The following is a 20,999-nucleotide window of genomic DNA, read 5'->3' as shown; positions in this document are numbered from 1 at the left end:
TAGGTCCTGTCTGCCCATCCTGACATGACAGAGAACAAGGGAAGCAGAATAAGCTGCACTAGGAATTATATTTTGCTGAAACTGTTCTTGCTATTTTGGAATCTAGTACTTATTAAAAAATTATATTAGGACATATTTTGAAAACATAGTGTCAGAACAAACACTTGTTTTTCTATTTCCCCATCCTCCCCCCCAGAGGCCACATTCAGAAAAATAATTATCTTTATATCTACTAAGAGGCACATAGATCTTGTACAAGTCTAACTGAGCCTCAGTTTTTCATCTTTAAAAATAAGACCTACTGTTCTGGCATGTAGTGTACTGTTTCTGGGACTAAGTTAGAGATTTAAGGTTTGAAGTATGAGAGAACACCAGGATCGTGCCTTTTATTAGAAAGTAAGTTATATACCAGTGTTTCCTGACCACTTGTAGTCAAAGACTGCTCATACGTAACAAAGGGATATTAAAATGTTACACTGAAAATAAAGCCAAGGGGCAAAAAGTTATTAATCTTTCCACTGAGTTTTACTTTTGAGAGAACAAATTGCTTTCAATCTGCAATGATGTAAACTCTCTGTTTGTTTTGTTTCTTCTACTATGTACCCTTTCATCATTTTACTGCTCATTAACACTGTAGGGAAAAATTAAGATTTAGGCCCAAACAGTATCTTCCAGGAGAAAAACTAATCTTTTCCTGATGTATAGTAAAGAAATTAGGATATTTCTAGTAAAACATTCCTAGGATTTCTTGAAACCTAATTATCACTTACCCTTATGGAGATCTCAAAGACCATGCTGAGAATATATGATTAAGAAAACAAAGAAAAAAATAAAAGCTTATGCCAAAGATATTAGTTTCATTCTTATCAGAGCATATTGTTGAAACAGACTTGAAATATTCAAAATAAAAAAAAATACAAGAGGATCAGTGCTTATTTTAAAAGAGGTAGGAAAAAATCAGCAAATATCCAATGAATACCTAATCTATGAAAGCCTTTGAGCAAATCTCTCTCTCAAAAAGAAAATAAAGTTCAAATTTCAGGTCTCCTAAATCTAATTTCTGCATACTCTTTTAACAAAATTACAGCTTTTTTCATTCTTTGCAGTCTTTAACCTCTTTTGTGAAATAAGGTTGCCTCACAAATAATGAAATGACACCTACATATATTTAAAGCACCCATGACAGCATTTTATCTCTTAATTAAAAACTGGTAAAGCCCTTCCAAATTTGAAATTTATCTTCCTGAGTTCTTGTGACAAAGCCCATCATTGTTAAAGTTGTAGTTCATTATTTTTCTGAAGCTTGAAAAAAACCGAGTAAACATAAAATAGAAACTTTCTTGGTCAAAGAATGTACTCCTTTTCTAAAACCTGAACTTGATGTAAGAGATGTAAACAATGGGAAGTCAACTTACTGAGAAATGCCCTTTTCTTTGTAGTTCTGTATATTAGTATAATTTATGATTCTTTAGACACATGATTATTTGATTTTTGTATATATTTTTTAATAATTTCCCATTGCAATGAAATGTCTTTTCTTTCTCCCTAATGGGTTTGCACTGGATGTCAAGTGAAATTAAAGGAGAAAAACAAAAGGAAAACACTTTGATATATTCTCTCAAAATATTTTGGAAAGTATTATTTAAGATGTCTTTATTCACACAAAAACCAAGCAACAGAAACATGCTATGCCAACAGTAGAAAGCAGCCTTAAAATCAGCCGGTTCTTTTCTGAAACGAGGAGAAAGCTCTCAGCCTGCACTTACTCCGCGGTGGCAGCCTCGCTCATCTTTGCCTGTTGCTATGGACACGTCCCTGTCAGGCCTGAGCCTTCTCCTGTCTAGGCCGGTTTATGACAGGCCGAGGTGTTTCCTATTATGGTGCCTCTGTCTGCACAGCACACTGCTTGTCAGTAATAAAAGCCAGAGGCTGCCATGATAGGGATTACAGCACAGGGGACCAGAGATGCTGACGGAAACCCAAGCACGCCCTGGGTAAAACTGCACAGAACACTTCCTAACAGGCAAAAGCCAACAAACACATCCTTTCTTCCCAGGCTACAAGAGAAAGTACGCAGAAATGTCATTTTTAGTTGGAACCAACTTATATAAGAATGTTGTTGCTAAAATAGGTATGGAGGAGAGAGAACAGTTTATGGCCTTTGTCTGTGCACTATAGATTTTTAATTTAAATGAGACTAATCTGAGCATAAATTATGCTAAAATTTCTGAGACCTAAGCGTCTAAGCCGAACTGAGACTCTTAAGTGGAAATGATCAGGATTCTTAGCAAGGAAAAAAAACAAACCACCTTTCTTGCAAGGCATCAACCATAATGCACAGACTCTGAGTCTACCAATCCAAGATGAGAAATGGCATTTACATTAACCAACATCATGCATCTGGTACTAATTCATATGATCAAAATACAAAATAATATATTGATACACACTAGGTTTGAGCTACAAGCCACATGGAAGACCTCATCAATACTCCTAGTGGCTGGGTAGAAAACTCACTGTTTATGTCTTTAAACAGTTATAAAACCCATATGCTTATCAGAAATATGGCTTGTAGTCCATTAATACATTCAAATAAAAAAAGTATAATCTCCCTCCCACAATTATGAATATGATTTAAAATAAAGGCTCCATACATGAACCCAAACGATGCTGAGACCCTCCAGAAAGTGAACGACATAAGTCATGAGATTTCTAGCTGTCCAGGTGGACCTGGACAAGTTTTGGGCCTCGTTTTCCAACTCAAACTGGATGAATTAGACAAATGATCACTTTTAACTTTTTTAGTTCTAAAACAAAGCTTCAGGATAACAGTACCAATGCTTTCAAATACTGATCATGCTAAATACCACCAAAACTACCAAAAACTGTATGGTAGGCAGGAACAGATTGTATTTTCATTTTATTAATTTACATTTGGACTCAAACATTAGACTGGAAAATTTCTTCAGTTCTTTGACCAAATGTTCAGTAACTTCCTTGCAAAGAGTGTGACAAACAGTAAAATTGAAGCTATTACCTATAAAAGAAGAATTTTGAGGGCTTTTAGGTCTTTTTTTTTTTTAAGATTTTATTTATTTATTTTGACAGAGAGAGAGAGACAGCGAGAGAGGGAACACAAGTGGTGGGGGCAGGAGAGGGAGAAGCAGGCCTCCCGCGGAGCAGGGAGCCCAATGTGGGGCTCGATCCCAGGACCCTGGGATCATGACCTGAGCCGAAGGCAGATGCTTAACGACTGAGCCACCCAGGCACCCCCGAGGGCTTTTAGGTCTTAAAAAGAGTAAAGTCCCTGAGACTGATCAGTCATGATCCCTATAGTACTGAAGGCAAAAACACTTAAAGCTGCATTGCAAGGACCATAAAACCATTCATACAATTCACTCAATATTTATTGAATGCCTACTTAACAAGGCTTTGTGTCCAATGCTATGGGTGCTGGAAAAATGAGTAAGACTAACAACCTAGTATACAACAAAAACCAGTAAAACAAAGAAATAAAATACAGTATTTAGAGTTAAGAGATCTACAAATAAAGTCTTGTGGAAGGTCAAAGGAGAAAGACATGACACCCAATCAGGGGAGGCTGGGGTGGGAGACACGGGAGAAGAGAGGACAGAAAAAACTTTGTGGAGGAGACAGCATTCCAAATAGGCCTTAAAGGATTTGTTTAATAAATTTTTTATTTTGGAAAAGTTTTAGATTTACAGAAAAATTGTGAAGACAAGTACAGAGAGAATTCCCATATGCCCCATAACCAGTTTCCCCTATTATTAATACTACATTTAATATGATATGTTTGTCACAACTGCAGAATCAACACTGATGCATTATTATTAACTGCAGTCCACACTTTATTCAGATTTCCTTAGTTTTCACCTAATGTTCTTTTTCTGGTCCAGGATCCTATCCATGATCTTGTGTTACATTTAGTAACTTAGGCTCCTCTTGGCTGTGACAGTTTCTCCGATTTTCCTTTTTCTTGTTAACTTGGACGGTTCTGAGAACTAGTCAGATATTTCGTAGAATGTTCCTTAGCTAGGAATTATCTGATGTTTTTCTCATGATTAGAGTGGGGTTATATGTTTTGGTAGGAAGACTACAGATGTAAAGAACCATTTTCATCAGAGCATATCAAGGGTGTATACTATTACAACCTGGCATATCACTGTTGATGTTGACTTCAATGACCTAGCTGAAGTTGTGTGTGTGTGTGTGTGTGTGTGTGTGTGTGTGTGTGGTTTCTCTACTATAGAGTCCTTTTTTTTTCCTCTTTCCATATTGGCTTTTTGGAAGGAAGTCAATATGTATAGCCCACACTTCAGGAGGAGAGAGTTTTGCTCTCCTTCCTTGAGAGCAGAGTATCTACATAAATTATGTGAAATTCTGTGCACAGGAGATTTGTCTATTCTCCTATTTATGTATTTATTTAATCAATTATAGCAGTATTAACACAAGGATATTTATTTTTTATTTTGGGTTATAATCCAATACTAGTTTATTTTCTTGATCAAATAGTTCCAGCTTTGGTAAATGGAAGCTCTTTCGGTTCGCTCTTGTGCCCCTCTGATACGTTCCCATTAATGTGGGGTTCAGTTTGAGCACTTCTTACTTTCTGGCACTACAACATACTCCTGCCTCATTTCCTGCCCCACTCCTAGAATTAGATATTTTCCAAGGAATCCTGGTTCCTCTGGAGAATGGCATTAGAAACCAAGATGAGGGTGCTGGGTGTGTTCATTGCTACTGGGGTGTTGTTTCTTTAGGCCTTCTCAGTTGACAGAGCAAGGAAATATTTATACACGTACTAGATGGTTAAGATGTTGAGAGGTGCAGTGGGAGGCTATGTCCTTAACAGGATTTTCTTAACATTAAATATTAATGAGAAATTCTGTGCCTGGGTTATTTTCAGTCTCATTCACAGGAATAATTGGGATGTATTCATTTATGATAAAAAACTGGTTAGACTATTCTATTCTCTACTGTTTTAACTAGAAACAGCTCAGGGAGTTTTAGATATTCTGATAAACCTTTAGGTCAATTTGATGAGCTTTAGTGTAAAATTACACAAAGAAAATAGAGTTAAACTTCTTGAAAAGTCACTGAGTGGGAGAAGAGCCAGTGAAACATTCCAACAGTATTCTTTGGTTTACTTCAACATCACTAGGCCACTGCTGCCTCTTAAAAGCTCATTAGAAGTATAGATATCAGGATGGCAAATAAACACCTTCTCTAGCCCTCACTTCACAAAATAAGAAAAGAAAGATGATATTCCTTTATGGATGGAAATAAAGGATTTAACATTACTCAACATCTATGTTCCTGACTCTGTCTAGACAATTACTGTCTTTTAATTAAGAAATCATCATAGCAACTATTTAACAGATGAGGAAACTGAGGCACAGAAGGTAAGCTGTCCAAATTACATCTAGCAAAGGGCAGAAGGAGACTCCAACTCAGGCAGTCTGGTTATAGAAGGGTGCTGCAAATCCACAGACCATTCTGCCTGAGGAATGAATGCCTAATGAATGGGAGATTTCTGCTGGTGAAATTTGGCATTTTTTTCCTCCAGTGAGGAGGTCCCATTAGTGGCAGAGAAAGAAAACCAAAGGTTGTTTAAAATAAATATATTTTTCTGACTAAAAGTGACTCCTAAAGTTGTTCTTGCTACTGGTTTAGTATATTCAAAAGCATACTCAGTATCTATGAGTGGTAAGCAAAATGCTTCAAGGTGGTGTATGGAAGAATATTTTCTCACCTTGTTACATATTAATTTTAATGTATATTTTTCAAATGTATATCAGAAAAAAATATAAGTAGGACACCAAATCCATGATTTCATAAATATCCTTACTTAAGATGAAGCACTCAGATAGGTATCTGCATTTAAAAAATACCCTAAATAAAAACTCTCAACATAGAGCATATACAATATACACAGAAACAACAAAGTATGAGCAACACTAATTTAGACTTATTTGCTGCACAGAAGAAAGGTAATGCTTTTCTTCTAAGAAATATTATGTTCTTACATTGCAAGGAGTATATGACACAGGGTTCTTCTTTATCTCTTTTTCAGTATATCCTAGGCATAGAATAAATTACGTAATTTATTGAGCACTGAGTATGTGCTATGCACCAAACTGAGCTTTGCATACATTATATTTAATGCTCTCAACCATCTTTCAATTTTATTTTCTCTTTTTACTATCTCCCTTTATAATGAGGAAATTGAGAATTAGAGAGGTGATGCCTGTTGCCCCAAATATTAGGTCGGAAGCCGGAGAGCTGAAATTTGAAACCAAGTTTGCCTGACCAAAAAAAAGAAAAGAAAAAAAGAAACAACTCTGTTCTTTCCACTCTACAAAGCTGCCATAAGCATTGCTAGTGAACACTATCAAGCCAAGGAGTAAATATCACTCATCCTCATCATATACAAAGTGTGGTGAAACAAAACCAAAAGTTCAGGATATTAAACGATAATAATAATGAAAAATCCTTCATTAAAGATAAAGTTTTCTTTTAAAGAATCATACACACATTACTACTACAGTTGGGAATCCAATGTAACTAATTTCCTAATGAACACAGCAGAATTATTTGTTGCTTGAGCAAATATCCCCTCCCCATCCTCAGTAAGAGTGAATAAAAGGAAACGCATTCCTAAAATGTCTTTTAGGACCAGTGTGAATATTAAAATAAACGGCGACCCATCTCTCTATTTCCTAGAAAGATCTCAGACTAGACGGGCCAATGAAACCATCACGAGTACCAGGTACAGCCCGACTGCCCTAGCAGAGCTAGACCATCACAAAATAAACCCTAGCTATTTGCAGTTGTAAAGGGCTGGCCTCTTTCTAAAAATGAGATAATCCGCTTCTGCATACTTGAGGGATAATCTGAAAATCATGACATTATCAACATTTCACATCTGCCATATATGTGTATCTTAAGTAACAGCTATAATCTATGTGTATCATGGAAATCTTCTTAAATTGAACAATAGCATTATCTATTATCCTTGTTACTTGGGAAAAAAGTTTGTTTAATCTGTCCATAGCATTTGGAAAAGTACTATTTTATCTTGGCCAAGCTTATTTTTTGAAATTAAAAAAAAAAAAAAGGACATAGTTCATTATGCTCTCAGGCCAAAGTCACCACTACCCTATAATGAAATAAAAATGTAATAACTGAAAGGGATTCCTCTAGTAATGACTAATTCACTGAATCACAAAAATTAGAAGTTTTGGATAATTAAATGTTAGGCATATTGAAGCTTATTGCCCCTAAATACTGACACGAGAACTGAGATGACAATAGAAACAAATTAAGATTTAATGCTTAGTGTTTTATTAAGTTAAAGTCAAGGCTTTACTCCTCAATGAAAAATGAAAATTTTCATTAAAAGTATTTCTGCTTTCTATTATTACTTAAAATAAAAGCAAAAAAAGTATTTTTTTTCCTAATGGTGATCATAAAAACAAGCATTCCCAACTCTCCATATTAACTTTAAGGCACTATATGTAAACCACCTAAGTCTTTGCCAAATCTACTTTTATTAAGTGGATGAAAAAGGAGACCGCAAACTCAAAACATCAGTAAGTCGAGTTTCTACAGTTATAGAAGATATATTCTTTTAAAATATAAGGTTTTCCTTTAGTCATGTTAACTCTTAATTCTCTTATGACTATATCAGTAAGTTTTAATATTTTAATGTAGAAAATAAGTGTTATTTGCGATTTGTTCTTCATAAAATTAAAATGTTTTTCCAAATAAACCTTCTTCTTTCTTAGCAAAAGTTAAACATTTATTTCTGTTCTTAGAGTTATATCCTTGTAATGCTGAAATATTTTAGGATTTAACCACCCTATGAACATTCTATATTCATTCCAGCACCCGTCTTGCCCAGAAGAAAAAACATCAGCAGCCACAGAAAGCTCTAGTATTGCTTTATGTATGCACTGACTATTCAAAAGCACCAGGGGGAGCAGACAGTGGAAGAACGAATAACAAGCACCCCAGAAAAGCAATTAATTTACAGGCAACATAAACATGATAGAGATGTTGGTTAATAAGTAAATTGACAAAATAAATAACATAAGAAAGTCATGACCACATTTGCTAAGTTGGTAATGCTAGATGTATATCTAGAATTAACTAAAGAAAAACCTGAAGTCTCTTGGAAGGATGCTTGAATCCTAACTTCAAGAGACTTGCCACTTGAAGCACAGCAGTTTCCAGCAATGCCAAGCCTTGAAAGTGCCCCCAAATTAGAGAGGAGAAACAAAATATACTTTTATAGTGGTATATTTTAGGAGGAAATCAAAATGATTTTATTTTCTCCTTTAAAGCATCATTGCACTCACTCTGAAGGCCTGGTGAAATATGTATTATTAGGTCATAAGAGGATAAAGTGACAGGGTTCCACAGCAGAATCTTTTTTTTTTTTTTTTAAGATTTATTTATTTATTTTAGAGGTGGGGTGGGGCAGAGGCAGAGGGAGAGAGAGAATCTTAAGCAGACTCTCTGTTGAGCATGAAGCCCAACGCGGGATTTGATCTCACGATCATGAGATCATGACCCGAGCCAAAATCCTGAGCCAAAATCAAGGGTTGGATGCTCAACCAACTGAGCTACCCAGGCACCTCTCCAAAGCATAATTTTTGAAAGCCCTGAGGCTTAGACTCCTGGCCTGCCCTCCTCACATCCTCAACTTACTTTCCTTGAGAGAAAGGTAACCAAAAACACTGTGAAACTATTTTGCATTAAAAATAGTCTAAAAAGGTATTTTAACTTTGCAAATTCTGTACAAAAGAATGGAAATGTCCTCACCAATATCACATTATGTTTAGCATACTCCAAGAATTAATAAAGTGCTGTGTTTTCAGTTTTAGAGTAAAACAGAAAAAGTATTTTGCACTTCTGTCTGGAATTCTGTAACTGGAATTTAAGAAAAGACTAAACTTCTAATTGGAAGTTCAAAATGCTTCTATCTGAATTATACCAAAAATTGTGTAAATATAATATAAGCCTTTTTTTTGTAATAAAGAGATGTTACTTAAGACGGTTATCTAAGGACTACATTGTAACAATTCAGGAAGTCTAAAATGTCAAGCAAAAATTATAACTGAATGGTAAAAAACCCATATCTTAGCTAAGAAGACCATTAAGGAAGTTTGACCTAAATCTCAAATAATACCAGTAACAACAGGTATAGTGCCTACTATCACAAAGTTTTTATTAGACAGCTCTTTTATATATATTCTTTCAAACTCTTACATTGATCTTTCAAAATGGATATTATTGTGCTCATTTTATGCTAAGGAAACTGAACCTAAAAAAGTTGAATTCGCTTTTCTAATGTAACTCAGCGAGCAAGGAACAAAACCAAGATTACAGGTCTGCCTACTTGCAAAGCTTTGAGACCTTACCAAAACCTCCCTCAACTGTAGCAATGAGGTTCCAAAGGAAATCTGTACAAATCTCAGGGAGATTAATGTGCTTATGAGGGTAAGTGCTGTAGATTTAATCACTCAAATTAAATGCCATCTGGAGTCTCTTACCCTACTTGGTACAAGCATCCTACATGTATTACAGTCCATGTTGGCCTTGGCCAAGAATTCAATAATTCTCCTGCCTTAGTAGCATCAACAAGCATTATGCACACTACAGTATCAATCAGGAAATATAGGTAGTTACTTCCAAAGTATCATTTTAAAACTGCTAATTTGGATTCCTTTAATTAAGATTTTCAAAAACACAAAAATCATCTATTAACCCAAATGGTTAAATGGGTTGAAGGAATCAATTTCCTTCTTCCTAAATACCCAAATCTGTATCTGTAATAAATACTTCCTCTCTATAAGCACTTAAAAATCATGACCTTACTAGTATTTTTATTATGTTACATTATACTATTAAATTTAAAAAAGAAACTCAAGTGAGAAGAACATGTAAAAATGTCATGATTTTTCAAAGGCAGAAAGAGAATAACCTGAAAATACTGGCTGGTTCAAACAAGTATATGTAAAAATAATGGACAGCAATAAAACATAACCAGAAAGCAATGTTTCAGACGTATTCATTCATCCTCAAGAGATGTGTGCTGCAAGCTGTCACATGTCCAGTTCAGACTTAGGTTGGGCATCACTCACGGGGACCTTCAGATCAGCTGTTCCCACTCAGTTTACAGCTTATGTGGATGTGACTTTTTCCTGCCCTTGTTATGAAAGCAGAAGGGTAACTTTACAACATTTACCAAGAGCTTTTTTTCCTTCTTTGATAATCTCTTTTCACCTATAAAAAGTTACATGAGTTTAGCATTCTTGTAAAAACGAATGGGTTAAAAAAAGGAAATGGATAGCTTAGAAATTAGAAGTTTAAGCAACAGCTTCAGCCAAGTTGAGTTTTTTTAATGTTAAAAATAAGTGTCCTGTCAATAATCTTTCAACCACAAGACACAAACAGCTAGAATCACCTTCTTAAAGACTTTTCTCACTTAACCTACATTTCCCTTCAACCAAATAAATGCACCTTCTCTACTAAATCTGTAAATTAACTCAAAGTTTAATTGGGTGTTTTCACAATGGAGATTTTTAAAAAATCCTGTCTTATTTGGTGCCATTAAAGAAAGAAATCATCTTGATCAATTACTGTGACCTAAAGCTTTATTTTTAAAAATCTTAAAGTATTGATAAACTAATTACTTGACAGTTGACATCACTTACAATACATTATTAGATTTCATGTTAATTTTTAAATTCAAACATAGGTCTCATCATTAAGAATATGGATTTCTGGGAATTAAGAATATGGATTCTATAATTACTTATAGCTGCTCAGGTTCATTTCTCTGAAAAAGTACTGTCAGATCACCTTGAAAACATAACCAAATGTGTGCATATCCCTTTGGGTGCCTTCTGATTCTGCTCTTCTTTTTTATACAGAATTAACCAGACAAGAGAATTAAGAACTCAATCCCCCTGCAGAATGGTCCCATTCAGCATGTAGGACATTGAAGATACTCAGCACAGTCTACTGCTATTATCAATCAAATTTTTTAAAAAAATTTCTATTTTATGAAATTAATCAATGAACTAAGACTTTGTTAACCAGATGAAAACAATGGCACCTGATGCCACAGCAGGAAGTAAGAGCCCAATGATGGGTTATTTTGATGAGGAGCCACACCAAAGTTCAAAATGAGGCCGAAACAAAACAAACAAAAAACCCAGACCTGATCCCCAGTGTGCATTTGGGTTAGGTCAGTGTGCTTACGGGTAAGTTAGTGCCTGTAGAAAGTGCGTGAGGAGTCTCTTTTATTCTATTTGAAGCTAACTTCTCACTTCAAAAACAATGCTATCTATGTAAGCATTGTCAACAGATAAGACAATCAAGTGGCTGATATGCTATGGTATTTAAAAAAAAACTGACTGGGGGACAAAAAAAGGTGGGATAAAAACTACAATAAGCTAAGAAAGAGGATCACTCAGTTAAAGATATGTGCACACAGATAAACTGTAAAATGGTATAACCTTCCTGACCTTGTAAATAGGTGGCCAAAATATTTAAATATCGTTAGGAGGCAACTGTTAGTAATTGCCACACAAAGTTAACAGTTTTTACTGGTTGAATCCCTCAGTCATCTGCATCCAACGTGAATGTGCCTCCTTTCCTATCCCCTCAGCCAAATATTCATTAAAAACATACATAATCCCAGTTATTTCCTTACATAACTAAAGACACAAGGAAGAGAAATTCCAAAAAATACAGTAACACTGACAACACTATACCTTGCTTTAAGGCTGTCTCAGGCTGAAGGTTACTTCTCAGTCCCCCAAAACTCCACTGACCACCGAGGCCAGCACTTCGGCATATATGGCACAAATGACCCACTGAAACATACTAAATGACCTCAGAAAACTGGATTTCTCTCCAAGATTCATGAAAACAAAGGTAATGATCATAATGAACTTTCTAACTTTCTTGATATTTCCTGTGGACACCTAAGGCTAAGAGAACATATAAAAGCTCAGTTCTTACAATGTACCCTAACATCTAGATAAATGAGAGTTAAGGTTCCAAGTTCAGTGAACTCTACTGAGCGTTGAGTGCGGTAGGTGGTGACATCCCAGAGATTGCACTGACCTCCAGCAACTCTTATTCCCAACTGGGAGTCCCAAGAATACCCTTAAGCATGCAATGCCAACGGCCCCGCCTGGGTTCCTGCTGCAAGGGCAAAGTGTCACTGACAAGCCCACTCCCCTCCCCCCCCCAAAAATCCCCACTCACTGTGGCCTGGGGTGCTGTAATCAAACTATGTCAAAGTTGCTTTTGCAAAATGTTTACTTTATCTGGAGTGAATGTAAGAGACAGGGAAGGCACAGTCAGGAACCTCCCTCCAAGGGAGCAAAACAGCCAACATGCAGTGTGACAAAATCTCTATGTATTTCTCAGGGCCACAGGGGCTGGCGGCTTCACCAGCGTGGGAATCAGCAGTCTAGGGGCCCTGGCGACAGGCAGAGCCGGGCCTTACCTTGTTGGAGGCCATCTCACTGACGGAGTGCCTGGTCTGCAGCGTCTCTAGCTGGTCCAGACACCAGTCCAGCTCCTCCAGGGTCTCGCTGGCCAGTTTCTGGTAGGCCTCCTCTGCGAAGAGACAGGGAAAGGGGGACTCAGTTCTCAAGCGCTTCACGGCGCCGCCAGCGAGTTCAAAGGGGGCCATCCTGCCATACCCCGCCATGCTCGGATGCCCGGTGCCCGCACATGAGGGCTGCTCCTTCATAGTGCCGAGCCGGCCACCGCGCTGGGGGCCGAGGCTCAGCTAGCGGGGCGGCCGGCCTCGGGGAAGCACGGTTTCTCCAGCTTGGCGTCTCAGTCCCGCGTCCAGGGAGGGTGCACAAAGTGCGGCAAGCCAACTTTTACACGGAGACACGGGCAAAAACCCCACGGTGCGACTTTTCGACGGTGCAGCGGGCCCGAGTGCCAGCCCGGGAGCGGGCGAAGGAGGCGGCGCGCGCGCCTTGGGGCCAGCCCCGCGGAGGGAGCGCCTGGTCCACGGCCCGATCTCGTCGCCGGCCGGCCCGAGCCGCGTCTCCGCGCCCACTCCGCCTGCCGAGCCTTCTCACGACGCGAATGAATCAGCCGCGGCCGGGTGCGCGGCCACCACGTTTCCTGTTTTCTTTCTCAACTCCTCCGGCGCCCGGCGCACCGCGGCTCCATCGCCGCGGCTTTCCGGGAACACTCCCCCTCACGCCCCTCGCGGCCCTCGCCGCTGCCTGGCCCCTCCTCAGCTCCCTTACAAGGAGCCTGCCAACTGCCAAGGCCCGCCCGCGCCCCCCGCCGCCGCCTTCCCCGAAGCCCCAGCCTCGACCGCCCCACCGCCTCGCCGGGGCATCACCCCGCGCAGCCTGGGGCCGCTCGCTTTGAAGACAAGCCCGGGAAGCGCGGGCGCGAGCGCGTGTGTCTGTGGGGCTGCCGTGGGGCTGCGCGAGGGGAGCGGCCCAAAACTCGGCGTGGAGCGCCCGCCACCCGGGGTCGCGCCCGCCGCGGGGCTCAGGCGAGACCTGGCGCGCAGGCGCGCGCGGTCGCGCACCTGCCCCGCGGGGACCCCGCGCGCCCCTCCCGGTCGCCCCGACTGCCAGAGCCTCAGCGTCTTCACCATCCGTTGCTCCCTGCGAGGTTTCGCGGGAGAGCCCGACGACGGGCGGCACAAACAAACGTTATTTAGGACCCAAGTAACCGTTTCTGTGGGCTTGGGTTTTAGGGTTTTTGAGGCTTCGTTTCTGAGGGCTTAGGATTTACCTACTTCAAGGGAACAGGGTGGTTGTGGGAATAAAATTACTTCTATTAAAACCAGACTCTTTCAGTACCCAGCCGGGCCCCTGCTAAGTACCAGACTTCTAAATGTTGGGGTGGACATAAACGAGCAAACAAAAACAATGTTGAGGGCTTTAGAACTTACAGATTTGACAATATGCTGTATTTTCACATTCAGGATTGTCTAATAAGAGTTCTCTTAAAGGAACAGCAATGTAAATGCACCACGTAGTATGAGCACTTGACACATGTCCTGCATACGTGCTTCCTTCGTCTGTGGAATTGCAAATCAGAGACCAGGACGGTCCTCTGATGCCAAAGGAAAAAGTCTGGAAGGGTGTTTCTGCCCACCATGTGCAGAATAAACAACAAACGTGAGAAAATGAAAAGACCACATCCAAAGGCACAGTATGGAAGCTGGTTCTATTTACAAAAGCTGACCCTGGGGATCATGGGCGCTCTACATAAAAGGATCAATCGCAAGAACTTCACTACATTGGCAAGCAGATAAACAAAACTTTCAGAGAGGAAAATAACCCAAACTCCGAAGAGTCCCATCTTATAAAACTTGGTTATTGTCAATTACAAAGAACACACTGAAAAGCTTACATGAAGTTGGCGACATCCCTTTTCTTTGTCTTCGAATCTACAGGTATTGAAGGAGAAGAAACTCTGCCCTTGAAATTTAGACTCCATAAATAATCAGTGGCACAACAAAGAATTCCACAGACTGAATCTCAGGCTCCCCAGGATTTACCAGATAGGTTTTTACATAAAATTTGTAAAAGTTAGAATAACTTTCAAAGTATTTGTTACATGGACCACGTGGCTCATTGTTATCAAGGATTCTTGAACTGTTTGGTATTCATTTTGGGGACTCTATGTTAAAATTTGCTTCTTTTATTCCTTTTTCTTTTCTGCAGCAATCTCTGTAAATATATACTCTAGGTGAACAAACAGCTGCTTAAACCTTGCCAGGTAAATTAAAGAGTATGATTGGGGCTTTTCCCCCCAACAAAAGTAACAACCTTAAAGATAATTTAAAGTAGTATAAAATGTTTTATCTGCATAGCCTTTCCCTGATTATAAGAATGTAAAAATATAACATGATTCTTATAAAAATGGAAATATTACACAAGGATGTAATGTAAAAAAAGTCCCTTGTAATCCCATACCCTAAGGACTACAAACAATAATAAAGCCTATGATCATAACACATTTTCATTTTACTTAATACCTTCCATATGCAAGTATAGGGCAACCTAGTTGAAATGGTAGTACATCTACTATATGGTTTTGTTTTGTTTTTGTTTTTTTCCCCCTCCCTCAACTGTATGAAATAAGGATGTAGGACACTTTAAGAGGAAATTAACTTATTTTAGGTTATTTGAGTTGTCAATAGTGAGCACATCCAGTGGGTTATAGATGCAAAACCATTGTGCCTAGGATGTGTTCACTGCATCTTTCTGGTCACTGGTTACATACAGAAGCCAGGAATCCTCGCTCCATACCTCTAAAGCTTGGCTTTCCATGTTCCTTTCCCTGCATTCCAGTCTTTTAAAGTCTCAGCCTCAAAGGGACCTCCCCAGTATAAGTAATCTCCCCATCTTCACCAACTTCTCAAACTTTTCAGAAATATAGGCCTTGGACTTAGCTGGATGTGGCACTACATGTTATATTCCAGTATTTACTTTTTAATTGTAAAAGGGGAGAAGTAATTCAGGAAAGTTTCAATGCTTTCAGACATATATTTAAATGCAGGACTTGCCCTTAAGAAGGCAGTACAGCAACAAGAGGGACAACTTATTTCAGAAGATCTACTTTATATCCAAATCATAGATTAGCCATTTTGACAATCAGCATTTGAGTACACTAATAATGTGGTACATACATGTATTTTAAGTTCTAACTACCTCTGCATGCATTGTATAAATCTGGAGAATGGAAAAAGAGTGACCCGAACACATCTACATACCAATAAGCAGGAAAATAATTACTGACAGAGTAAAGAAATTTGTTCTATAAAATTGTCGCTCAAATAAAGAATTATTGCTGATCTTAGTATAGAGCTGAGAATACTACTTTTCCCAAATTCTCAGATTTATAGGCAATATGGCTAGCCACAGTTTCTAGGGTCATTATTAAAGTTTAACTTTTAGGAATTTTACCCCAAATGTTCTAAGACATCGAGTAACTGACCTTTTCATCCCCACTAAAAAAACCTCAGTGTGGAGTTGCCAGCTATCCTACAGGAAATTGAGTCACCACACCAAACAACACACCTAAATGTCATCAACAGCTAGCAGAACAAAAACAGTGACCTAGTTTAATTTTGGATTTTACCAAGAACACATATTGCATTCATTAATAAAATGCTTTCTCCCCAGAGAGTATTTACTGTGGCACTACTTGAAAATAGTATATGAAAACACTTTTTTTTTCCAACTGTCCAAAATCTTGCTAAGTCAAGGAACTACAGGGAGAAAAATGCCCAAGCAACAACTGTTAGCTAAATCCCATAAAAGCTAGGAGAGGACTGCGGAAGAGCAAATGAGAAATAACTTGAGCACTTGGAAGTCCCCTTCTACAGCAGTGTCAGTTTTTTTTCAAGGCACCCTTGAACTATATAACACCCCTGTTTCTGCTCGGGATCTTCTGTGAACAAACAGTCCTCAGTGCTTGCAGGCCAGCACTTGGCTCCCGTCATTGTGATGCGATCAAGGATTCCCCTGACACGTGGCCTGAACTGCTGCCAGGGGCTCCAGGAGAAGATGCTGAAGCAGCAGCTTCCCTTTGAAAAGGAAAAAAGTAATCACCTCAGAGCCGAGCAGTTAGTTAGAGGTTGAGGTCGTTTTCTTGGGAAATGTTCAGCCAATTACTCTTATTCCCAACTTAAAGCAACACTGACCATTGAGATAAAAGGATCCATGTGTAATTGTGTAGATATTGGTTTTTCTTTTTCTTTTTCTTCCTTCCTTTTTTTTTTTTTTTTGCCAGTATTTGAATGATTAAAGGTCAACATAACAGTCGTAATTCCTAGGGCTACTGGTGTAAATGAAGAGAACAGCTACAAAATCACTTACTTTGGGCACCATTTGCCTATACTTAGTTAAAAAATAAATATAAATTAAAACAGTTGATTCAGGTTTTTCTTAAAATTAAAAAAAACTTCACTAAATGCCTTCAAAGAGCAAATACTTAAATATATATCTTCCTAACCGATTCCAGCTTCTCCCATTCTAATACCCACCAAAATTCCCTCTTAGTTCCAAAGGATGGAATTGATAGTGTCTAAAGTAGGTAGAACCAGAGAAAAATGATTCCCATTTCACCACGTTTTGCTTCAAGCTAGTTACTCCCTGAGGTTGCTACAGTAGAAGATTTGTCCAGGTTAGTTCTAACTTTTGCTGACTTATTTTTTTTCCCCTCTATACATTTTATCTGATGGGAAATACATAAAGGAATTGGATTCGCTTTCAATGTGTACATGTAACAGGTTTAAGCAGAGCTTGGCAGTGGCAAGCTGCTCTCATTTCCAAACATATTACTGGCACCAAGTTCTTGTTTTGAAGTATTTAAAAATCTTATGAAATATAAAAAATTTCACTTAGTACTTCCAAAATTCTCCAAAGGGAAGATGTACATAATTTTGTGGGGTTTCTTTTTTTACTTTTATCTTCCCACAATCTATGATTTTTTTCTAGTGCTGCCTAAGGTTCTAGTAGAATTTTTTAAATGAAATAAACACAAGATTTGGTTTCATTGACTTCTAGGACCATCCGTAATTCAACAAATATTTGTTTAGCCCCAACTATGTGTCATGCATTTTACTAGAGTCTGCAAAAACAAGGTGTCTAAAGGACTGTGTCTCTTATCCAAGGAAAACCTTTGATAGTGGAGATGATTTCAGCATACTATATTGTAGAAAGCATTCTGAAAGAAGATAGCCATGTAGGCTACTGGAGAATAAAAGAAGGCTATTTAAATCAGACTGGGACAGGTCGGAGTGGGAGGCCAAGTCCTAAAGAATGAAACAGGAAGTTAGTGAAGAGTGAGGGAAGGCGGTTTAAGAGAGAACATTTGAGCAAGGACATGGGCATATGTTCAATGACATGTGTGTGTATGGGTATGTAGAGAAAGGAACTACCATGAGTAGGGCCTTGCTCGGGGGAAAGAGGCTGGAGAAATCTGCAGACACTGGCCATGAAAATATTGTCAGGCATCCGCAACACAGACTGTGGACTGAATCTTCAAGAGCAGAAGCCACTGAGTGATTCATAGTACTGTGTGTTATGGGATTGGATTTTATTTAGATGGAAAATTCTAGGGCTCTGAATAAATGGGGCTAAGGAAGCAAAGCTGACATCAGTAAGACCATTATCTTTGGCCATATTATTGGTAGAATAAAATTAATAATTTATAGAACATTTGCTTTCTGATGATTATTCTTATCTAAGACAATCTCAGTATTAAAATTTTACATAGGCATATGTCAGGCATGAAAGACTGTCCGGTGGGATAGGCTTCTTGCTCTGAACACTACAATCTTCTGGTCACTGGAGTTTTAATCATACTGTATTCACCAGAATTTCTTGCAGGGAGAAACTGCCTGCAAAAAAAGCACTTGATACGGTTACTTATTACAGAAGGTGAGAGCCCTCGTTTGGGTGGAACTCATCTGTGATCTTTCTGACATAGGAAAGGGGAAGAATATGCTGCTTGCTCCACATGTGTGTGTGTGTGTGTGTGTGTGTGTGTGTGTGTGTAACACAAAGGAGTCAGCTTGGCCTACAGGATAAGGATAATTCCACCCAATAAATCTCCCCCTCCTCCAACCTGTAATAAAGTTGCTGAAGGCACAAGATGCAGTAAGAGTTTTGTTTTAATCCAGTGAAGGGACTGAGTTTGGAGGACAGATTGGCACAGACAGAAATGTCAGCCCAAGCTGACACTGGAAAGAAGAGGCAGAGGAAGAGAAGCAAGCTTTTGGAACTCATTGTAAGATGACAGAGGCTTTTGTCCAAGAAATTGGAGTCTGAGTTAAGTTTCATCAGACAGGTGGACTGGGGACTCCACATGACTCCATATGACACCAGACTGTAAGCAATAATTTTCCTTGATTGAAACTAAAGGAGTAGAAGGAGGTTCCCATCTCCACTCCACCTCATATAAACCATAATCCCTGGGAGATCACCTAATCTTTCTTGGGCCACAATTTCCTCACCTGTAGATTGGAGATAATAAAATCTTGTTGATTACTTTAGTGTAAGTGAGAGACCATGGGTTAAGTAACCTTGCATTGCTCACCTAATAGATTCTTTTCTGGGCACTGCAACAAATGATGGAGATTCAGCAATGAGAAATGAAGTGAAAAGTTCCTGCCCACTCTCTAGGAGTTTATATTCTACTGGTTACAATGCTCTTCTCTTCATTTTAATAAATATATACTGAACACCTGCTATGGGCCAGGTGCCGACTATGCCAAAGAGAAGGAAGTAACTTTGGGTTTCAAGAAGTTCATAGTCCAGGGAGGAAGACAATTACAGGTGACCCTTGAACAACACAGGGTTTAGGGACACTGACCCCTTCTACGGTCCAAAATCCACGTATAACTTTTGACTCCCCCTCAAGTTTAACTACTACTAGCTTACTGTTGACCTGAAACCTTACTGATAACATAAATAGTGGATTAGCATATGTTTAGTATGTTAAATGTATTATAGACTGTGTTCTTATAATAAAGGGAAAGAAAACATTATTAACAAAATCATAAGGAAGAGAAAATACATTTATAGTTCTGTACTGTATTTACTGAAAAAAATCCACATAGAAGCGGACCCACACAGTTCAAACCTGTGTTGTTCAAGGGTCAACTGTATAGGAGAGTATGTAGCTAAGTTGTCCACTAAAATTAGGCAGTAGGTGCAGGTGTAATGTAAGCACAAGACAGAGCTAGGGGACAGGGAAGGCACACCTACTGCAGCCTGGGAAAGACCCGGAAGAGATTTCTCAAAGAAAAAATGTGCGCCCTGAGTCTCCAAAGATGAAGCAAAGCATTGGCTAGGTAAGGAATGGAAACTGATATTTGAAATAGAGGGCAAATATGTGCCACTAACAGCTGGAGAACATAGGCCATTCAGGTAGCTGCAAGTGGTAAGGAGGTAAAGCTTGGGTCTGGCAATGGACAAAGATAAAGGTGGAGAAGTAGTCATGGGGGACTTAGTGCACTAATCTAAGAGTTTATGTTTTTTTCTGCAAGACCTGTTAGAAATCTAAGCGAGGAAGTCACATGGTCAGATTTGCTTTTCAGAAAGGTTGCTCTGGGAATAGTATGAAAGGAAGATGAGAGAAGGAAAGGACCCATCGGGAGGCCTAGGGTGGGAGAAGCAGCAGCCAGAAAGGTAGAAGAAAACCTCTCATGAGCCAAGAAGCAGCAGAACTTCAAAGGAGAATATCTAGGTATACTCCCTGATACTCAAGGTAGGCCTAAATACCCACCAATTGGGGCTAAGAAAAAATTTAATCTCTAATTCACATTTCAACCACACAAGACAAAAGAGGGCGTTAATGCTAGCAAAGAAGATTTTGCCTGGGAAGTAGTTTTAATAAAGTAACAATAAACTTTTTGCAAGAAGGCTGATAAAAGTACTAGAACTATATACATTATTTCCATATTCCCGTTACAGCCTTAGGAATCATTTTTATTCTGGTGGGCGGCTTGTAGGAGGCTATCTGTGTTTCCATCATATACAATCAACCGTCAAGTATAATACAGGCTTTGGGACTTTATCTTTGTCAGTTACTGCACGAAGTATTCCTTATAGAAAATAAGGCATCTGAAGAGATGGTAGATGATCTCTAGTGCCTATCCAGCTCCAACATTTATGTATTCTATGACTGCTGACACTATGTTTTCTGGGTGGGGTACTGATTTTAAGGGTGTCCACTACTGGTTAACCTGCGGGGGAGGGGGATCAGAAATTACTATAGAGGGAATTCTTGAATTGAGCAGAGGCCTTCAAAGATGCCATCCAATTCCAGAATTCTGTAACTCTGTGAGGTTAGTTCAACTGTTTATCAGGTACAGATGTTTTATACTTGAAATTGAGATTCTCTGACAAAGAAAGTTACTGAAAATAGAAAGTCTTGGAATATATTTACACCCA

The 20,999-nt window shown here is 38.9% G+C and overlaps 1 protein-coding gene across 10 annotated transcripts in view; it reads right to left on the bottom strand.

Moving 5' to 3' along the window:
- Positions 1–20,999, bottom strand: part of PDE4D (phosphodiesterase 4D) — a 1,043,384-nt gene that overhangs the window by 41,211 nt on the left and 981,174 nt on the right. For 9 of the 10 annotated variants that reach the window (XM_081826831.1, XM_081826832.1, XM_081826830.1 and 6 more), the window contains one exon: positions 12,551–12,663. In XM_081826831.1, coding sequence (XP_081682957.1) covers positions 12,551–12,663 — 113 coding nt within the window. Of the gene's footprint in view, positions 1–12,550; positions 12,664–12,749; positions 13,261–20,999 lie in introns of those variants that run through there. The other variant, XM_031035827.2, reaches the window with a different exon arrangement.

Source organism: Leptonychotes weddellii, chromosome 7 (genome assembly GCF_054177405.1).
Source record: "Leptonychotes weddellii isolate Sample4059 chromosome 7, ASM5417740v2, whole genome shotgun sequence".
Classification (NCBI taxonomy): domain Eukaryota; kingdom Metazoa; phylum Chordata; class Mammalia; order Carnivora; family Phocidae; genus Leptonychotes; species Leptonychotes weddellii.
The sequence above is the reverse complement of the archived record's forward strand: the minus strand, read 5'-3'. Positions and strand labels throughout refer to the sequence as shown.